The 7,506-nt window shown below is 41.9% G+C and overlaps 1 protein-coding gene across 1 annotated transcript; it reads right to left on the bottom strand.

Annotated features, from left to right (window-relative positions):
* Positions 1-1,034: 1,034 nt before the first annotated feature.
* On the bottom strand, positions 1,035-2,947 carry LOC139256981 (fibrinogen-like protein 1-like protein). The gene is made up of 2 exons (XM_070874358.1): positions 2,767-2,947; positions 1,035-1,672 (listed from the first exon to the last, which is right to left on the bottom strand). Exons 1-2 carry the CDS (start codon positions 2,945-2,947, stop codon positions 1,035-1,037), a joined length of 819 nt encoding a protein of 272 aa, XP_070730459.1.
* Between the last annotated feature and the right edge of the window lie 4,559 nt (positions 2,948-7,506).

Below are 7,506 nucleotides of genomic sequence, written 5' to 3'. Positions count from 1 at the left end.
CATTATCAGTTCGACGTTCAGCAACTTGCCACGCAAAAAAAAAATTAAGCCCAATTGTGCAAGGGTAAGACGTCATCAGATGCCCTGCTACAGCAAACTATGGCCCATTAATTTTATTTAGCAAAATTCTATTTATTATTTGTTTATTTAGAAAAACTTTTGAATATTAGGCAAAGTAGAGAATAAACCTGTGTACTATTCATTATTGTCAGCTGTAGCTCAGTGGGTAGCCTCTGAGTCAGAAGGTTGTGGGTTTAAGGCCCACTCCAGGGACTTGAGCACAAAAAAATCTAGGCTGACACTCCAGTGCAGTGCTGAGGGACTCCTGCACTGTCGGAGGTGCCATCTTTCAAATGAGACATTAAAGCGAGGCCCCGTCTGGTCTCTCAAGTGAATGTAAAAGATCCCATGGCACTATTTGAAGAAGAACAGGGGAGTTATTCCCAGTGTCCTGGCCAATATTTATCCTTCAATCAACATAACAAAAACAAATTATCTGCTCATTATCACATTGCTATTTGTGGGAGCTTGCTGTGTGCAAATTAGCTGCCACATTTCCTACATTACAACAGTGACTACACTCCAAAAGATATGGTACGTCCAGTGCTATATAAATTCAAATCTTTCTTTTTTGTCTTTTATTATTAAAAAGAACAAATAATTCTCCAGCAATGTTTTGGGAAAGCTTGCAGTAATGCATTCCTTCATATTTATCTATGTTTTATGCTACTGGCCGGAGTTTAAACATGTTAAGGAGAATAAGGTATCCATATTTATGCAGGTCTTTTTAAGAAAAGTCTAAAAAAATTCATGTTGTTCACACTAGCTCAGTGTTTTCAATGTGCAATCAGAATATTTTTTTTAAATTATTTCAGTCATTCAAACAAGAAACAGGTGTGTTTATTGTTTTGATAAGTTTATTACTATACTACAGAACTGCATCAAGCAATTGTTTGTTACAGTTAACAGCAAATCAAGAGCTCAACATGCGCTTTTTCATTCAGTGACATGTTACCTGTTTGATAGAGAAATTACTAGCAATTTTCAAAGCTAGGCTTGATTAAAATGGTGGCAGATTGGCAGTCGTCACAAACATCCGGCCAGTGAATTTGTTTGCTGTTGAGTATTACGGACGAGCAGTGATCGAACCACCATCCCCCTCCAGCTTGCTCTGCACAATTCTTTGTGCTGTCATTATCATTATCATGATCTATGGTCGAAAACATCATGTTATCATTACTGCCATTTTGATCCACTTTGATCAAATCATCATGAGACTTATCACCAATGGGAGAGCCCAGACTCAGTGTGTAATTATCTTTTGCACCCGCAACTTTAAAGCTAGCGTAATCAATCTCTATTTTCTTATTATTGTTCTGAAGGACAAATTTCACTTCATAATGGGCCTGCTTTGTGATGAGATGAATGTAGTCATTTCCCAGCCAGTAATCGTTTTCAACATCGCCAAAGGTACCCTGGTAAGTAGACCACTTTTCTGCAAAAGAAACTTTACTGTTCTTCGTGATCTTTTGCAGTACCACCCAGCCACCGCCTGGAGTATTCATGTCGCAGTAGACTGCTAAAGGAGGACTGCCTTTGGGTTGGATAACGTAGATACCACTGGGCATAGGTCTGAAACGGTTCAGTGCCTTGCAGTCTCGGTGAAGATGCACTGTAAAATCAATGATGATTACGAGAGTTAAGTCTATTTAAAAATTGTCACAATTAAAAACCATCAACGGTTGCTCATGCACATCACTTTTGTGTCACTGATTGTTTGAGATTAAAATGCGAGATCTTAACCAATAAGAACATACAAACATAAGAAATAGGAGCAGGAGTAGGCCACACGGCCCCTTGAGCCTGCTCCGCCATTTAATACAATCATGGCTGAGCAGATCATGGACTCAGCTCCACTTCCCCGCCCGCTCCCCATAACCCCTTATTCCCTTATCGGTTAAGAAACTGTCTATCTCTGTCTTAAATTTATTCAATGACCCAGCTTCCACAGCTCTCTGAGGCAGCGAATTCCACAAATTTTCCACAATGTGGGTAATGGTTATATTTTACACTTCTAAAAAGTATTCATTTTAATATATTTTCAAATACTCAGGTCATTCCCATTCCCCGCCCCCGATTGGTTACAAAAAGGTGCAAAATACTACTTGCATAGATAACATTGAAAAAAATGTCCATTTTGAAAAAGGAGCAGATGATTTTCATAGTACCACAGAAATATCCTCTCACGTCTACTCTGGTTCAGATTCAACCCAGACAAATGGCTTATGTTTTTTTTCTAGCCCAGTGTAACATGAGGAGAAAAATCAGATCTATCCCTGAAACGTCAACATGACATATACACTGCCTCCTGCATGATTCCTTATTGGTATCAAGACTATCCTACTAATTTGGTCACCGTGCATTGTCGCCAAGACAAGTAAAATGCCCTAAATATCATTTAGTTCAGCTCTTTAATAAAAAAAAAACAGCCTCTTAAATTGGAGTTAGATTCCACTCCATGTGTTGCCCAGGATCTGTGAGAGACCCTCCTAAAAGGGATCTCACACTGCTTGGCTTTAGATCAGGTTCTGACTTTGCACTTTACATTACCCATTTTTGTCTCAATGAACAATTAGAAATGCTTGGATTTGACACAGAAATTTCAGTACATCTGCAGCCTTGCTGATAAGACGATTACTTAGTTAAGTTAAGAGTTAAGATGTAAAAATGCATGCGTTATAACCAAAGCCTTTTGTAATCATTTACCTTTTCCATCTGTGTTTGGTTTGACGTTCACAATTCTCTGCTTTTGCTCCTCGGTCAATATATCTACATTCTTAATTCTTTTGAGGAAGTTCCTAAATTCGGGATTAATACTCAAGGAAGAACACTTCTCGATCACAAAGACAGCAAGAACCAGAAAACTCAATGATCTGTGGCAAAACATGCTTCAGACTCTGAAAAAGATGAAAATACTTTTGATTAAGCAATTCAATGTTTAGTTCTTATTTCAACTTAACCAAAGCTAAGACTTACGAAAGGCAATTCCTTTGTGAAGTGGGTGATGGAAAAGATATGAAGCACTGAGTGCTTCCTACATTTTATACCTGTGTCATGTCGGATGTAAAATCATTAACATATTGAATATTTACATAAGTTATATTGAGCATCTGCAAATTTTATTGTCAAGTACACACCTTAACAGCTTGAGAATAGTTACTGATAAATTATGCCTATATCCTGTAATATAAAATACGAGTTCCTTGAGTTCAAAAAATTCCAAACTATAGAGATTAAACAATTTTAAAACTAAGATCTCAAAAGCAATAGCCATACCAAAATAGGAATTGTTACACTGCTGGGTGTACATGAATGGCAACCAAATAGTGGGAAGGAGATGTAGGAGCAAATTTGTAAGCAGATTTTGGAAAAATGTAAGAACAGCAGAATCATGATAACAGGGGACTTCAGTTATCCTAATAAGAAGAATGAGAGGGGACCTCATAGAAACGTTTAAAATTCTGATGGGTTCAGACAGGTTAGATGCAGGAAGAATGTTCCCGATGTTGGGGAAGTCCAGAACCAGGGGTCACAGTCTAAGGATAAGGGGTAAGCCATTTAGGACCGAGATGAGGAGAAACTTCTTCACTCAGAGAGTGGTGAACCTGTGGAATTCTCTATCACAGAAAGTTGTTGAGGCCAGTTCGTTAGATATATTCAAAAAGGAGTTAGATGTGGCCCTTACGACGAAAGGGATCAAGGGGTATGGAGAGAAAGTAGGAATGGGGTACTGAAGTTGCATGATCAACCATAATCATATTGAATGGTGGTGCAGACTTGAAGGGCTGAATGGCCTACTCCTGCACCTATTTTCTATGTTTCGATGTTTCTATATAGACTGGGATAAAGACAGTGTAAAAGGCAAGGAGGGGGAGAAATTCCTGAATGTGTTCAGGCGAACTTTCTCGATCATTGTGTTTCCAGCCCAATGAGCATGGAAGTAATGGGGCAAGTGGAGCATTTTTCAGCAGGAGAACATTTGGGAAACACAATATCATAAAGTTTAGAGTAGTTATGGAAAGGGACAAGGAATAATCAAAGGTGAAGATACTTAAACTGGAAGAGAGCTACTTTTAATGAGCTGGAAAGGGATCTGGCACAAGTGCAATGGAAACAAAGATTAGCAGGTAAAGCAGTAAATGAGCAATACAAACATAAGAACATAAGAAATAGGAGCAGGAATAGGCCATCTGGCCCCTCGTGCCTGCTCCGCCAATGCAATAAGATCGTAGCTGATATGATCTTGGTCTCAACTCCACTTCCCTGCCCGCTCCCCATAACCCTTGACTCCCCTATAGTTCAAAGATTTGTCTATTTCCACCTTAAATATATTCAATGATCCAACCTCCACAGCTCTCTGGAGCAGAGAATTCCAAAGATTCACTACCCTCTGAGAGAAGAAGTTCCTCCTCATCTCCGTTTTAAATGGCGACCCCATATTCTTAAACTATGCCCCTTAGTTCTAGATTCTCCCACGAGGGGAAACATCCTCTCTGCATCTACCCTGTCAAGCCCCCTCAGAATCTGAAATGTTTCAATAAGGTCACCTCTCATTCTTCCAAACTCCAAATGAGTATAGGCCCAACCTACTCAACCTTTCTGCATAAGACAACCCCTTCATCTCAGGATTCAACCTAGTGAACCTTCTCTGAACTGCCTCCAATGCAAAGATATCCCTCCTTAAATAAGGAGACCAAAACTGTACGCAGTTGTAGCCTTCAAAGAGGAAATAGTTCGGGTACAGACCAGACACATTCCTATGAAGGGGAAAGGAAAGGCATTCAAAGCTAGAGCTCCCTGGATGACTGAAGGTATTGGGGGAAAAATTCCGTTGGGGCCTGTTTGGGGGTGGTAACATCCAGGAGGCGGGCCATTTTTGCACCAGATGTGGGTGTCTTGCGCCGCTCGCGAACTTCGGGTTACCATCCCCGAAAGGACGTGCTCCATTTCCTTTCTGGGGTGCTAATGGAGTGGACGCTAGCTTCATTAAAGGGAAGGGCCCAAGCTGCAAACTCTGCACTGATGAAATGGGCCTCCCTGGACCACCGGGGAACGGGGATATGGTGCCAACAGCCCAGCACTCACGCAGAGTGCCAGCTGACTGATCGCGGCATGGACCCCTGACGATCAAAACGGCAAAAAGACTGGCAACATTCGTTTTTCAGTGACCACCATCTCCCCTTTAACTATCGCCCCGCTCGATTCAAGTCCCCTGAAGCTGTTGCTGGCAACGCTCGGTGCAGCTTCAGGGGGTGATACCCAATTTAGGGTCCGGGGCAATAACGGGGGGCTGCGCACAATGATGACGTTTTCATCGCCGACGCAGCAGGACGGGGCGCTATGGGTTAGCGTCGCTGCAGTGTTTAGCGGGAGTCGTTAGCGGTGACGTACCCGGGCGAAAAGTCGTTTGCGCCCCATTACTACACGTTGCTAATGGGAAGCGTAAATGATCTGAATTTCTAGGCCATTGGAATTAAAATTAAACAAGTCCCTGTTCAGAAACGGGGAGAGGGATAAACATGGCAACTACAGGCCAGTCAGCTTAATGTCAGTGATGGGGAATTTTTAGAGACAGTAGTCCAGGACAAAATTATTTGCCAGTTGGAAAGACATAGGTTGATAAAATGACAGCCAGCACGGATTTATTAAAGGCAAATCATGTCCAACAAACTTGATTAAGTACTTTGATGAAGTAGTACTTTGTTGAATTAATGGATAAGCTTGAAGAGGGTAGTGCGGTTGGTGTTGTGTATCTAGACTTTCAAAAGGTGTTTGATTAAGTACCACAGAATAGACTTGTAAGCACAATTGAAGTCCAGGGGATTAAAGGGGCCGTGGCAGTGTGGATATGAAATTGACTGAGGGACAGAAAGCAGAGAGGAATGGTGAATTGGAGGGAAGTATACAGTGGTGTACATAGGTCAGTATTAGGACTACTGCTCTTTTTGATATATGGTAATGAACTGGACTTAGGTATACAGGATATAATTTCAAAGTTTGCAGATGACACAAAACTCGGAAATGTAGTAAACAGTGAGGAAGATAGTAGCAGATTCAGGCGGAAATAGAGAGACTGTGAAATGGGCAGGCACATGGCAGATGAAATTTAATGCAGAGAAATACAAAGTGATGTAAACTAAATGGTACAATTTTAAAAGGGTTGCAGGAACAGAGAGACCTGTGGGTTTGCGTACTCAAGTCTTTGAAGGTGGCAGGACAAGTTCAGAAGGCTGTTAAAAAAGCATATGGAATCCTTGACTTTATTAATAGAGGTCCAGGGCTAGAAATTGGCCAGGCTTGCGCCCATTTTATCGCCATTTTTCATAGTAAAAGTGTGTTTTTTGGGCGAAAATATTTTTCCATCATTTTGCTATATTGGTCAGCAGTTTACCGCCACTGGTAAAAAATACCATCTGCCTTTTTTTTGGACCACTTTTGTGATGTCACTTGGCATTGAACGCTCCGATATCGGCGTTTTTGAAAAATTGGCCAATAACCGTCATTTTTAAATTCTGCGAAAAATACCCCCCAAATAATGCAAGTCTTATCGGGTCGGATTCACGAAGAAACCGGCGCTGACAGCACCATCTTGAAAAACGGAGCTATAATTCAGTGAATGAAAGCATTTGGAGGGAAGGCTGCGTTTTACACTTTGAGCTTTTTGTAAGTTTATACGTCATTTTTAAGGACATTTAAGGACCTTAAAAAGAATGCAATCTCTGCCATTATTGCTGGCTGCTTTTTCTATGGAGCAGAAATCTGGAAGAAGGCTTATTCAACATTATTCAACAGAGCTCGCAGATTTATGGGGAGGAGGCCTTACCCCCCACGAGTTTACAGGGAACATCGCTCACACCTGCAGCTCTCTGAGGCACAGTGCGTTAGAAGGCTGCGCTTTTGAAAAGAGGTGGTCACAGAGATGTGCCAGCTCATACAGGCAGACATACAGCCTACATGCGTGAGGAGTACTGCACTGCCCGTCGAGGTGAAGGTGGCTGTGTCACTTGCTTTCTCTGCCTCTGGCTCTTTTCAGGCATCAGCGGGGGACATATGCTGCATCTCGCAGTTCTCTACATGTTGCTGCATTTGCCAGGTGATTACTGCACTGTTTGCACACAGGAAGGACTTCATAAGCTTACCAATGACCAGGGAGGCACAGAATGAGAGTGCTCTAGGCTTTGCATGAATTGCTGACATCCCCAAGGTACAGGCTGCCATTGACTGTACACACATCGCCCTGTGAGCATCTTCTGAGGATCCAGAGGTTTACTGAAACTGAAAGGGATTCCACTCCCTGAACATATAGGTCATCTGTGACCATACTCAGTGCATCATGGCAGCAAATGCACAATTTCCAGGGAGCATCCATGATGCTTTCATCTTGCATGAGAGCAATGTCTCACAGCTGTTTAAGCCAGAAGGCCAGAGCTGGATGCTGGGGGGGAT

This window comes from Pristiophorus japonicus, chromosome 3 (assembly GCF_044704955.1).
Source record: "Pristiophorus japonicus isolate sPriJap1 chromosome 3, sPriJap1.hap1, whole genome shotgun sequence".
In the NCBI taxonomy this organism is placed as follows: domain Eukaryota; kingdom Metazoa; phylum Chordata; class Chondrichthyes; family Pristiophoridae; genus Pristiophorus; species Pristiophorus japonicus.
This window is presented reverse-complemented; position numbering and strand designations above follow the sequence as displayed.

What these genes read in the sequence shown, in the direction of transcription:
- LOC139256981 (XM_070874358.1), bottom strand. Translation starts at nt 2,947, where the DNA reads ATGTTTTGCCACAGATCATTGAGTTTTCTGGTTCTTGCTGTCTTTGTG. An exon ending in ACCAAACACAGATGGAAAAG is followed by an intron (nt 1,673 to 2,766) that starts GTAAATGATTAC and finishes TTGATTTTACAG; the next exon opens with TGCATCTTCACCGAGACTGC.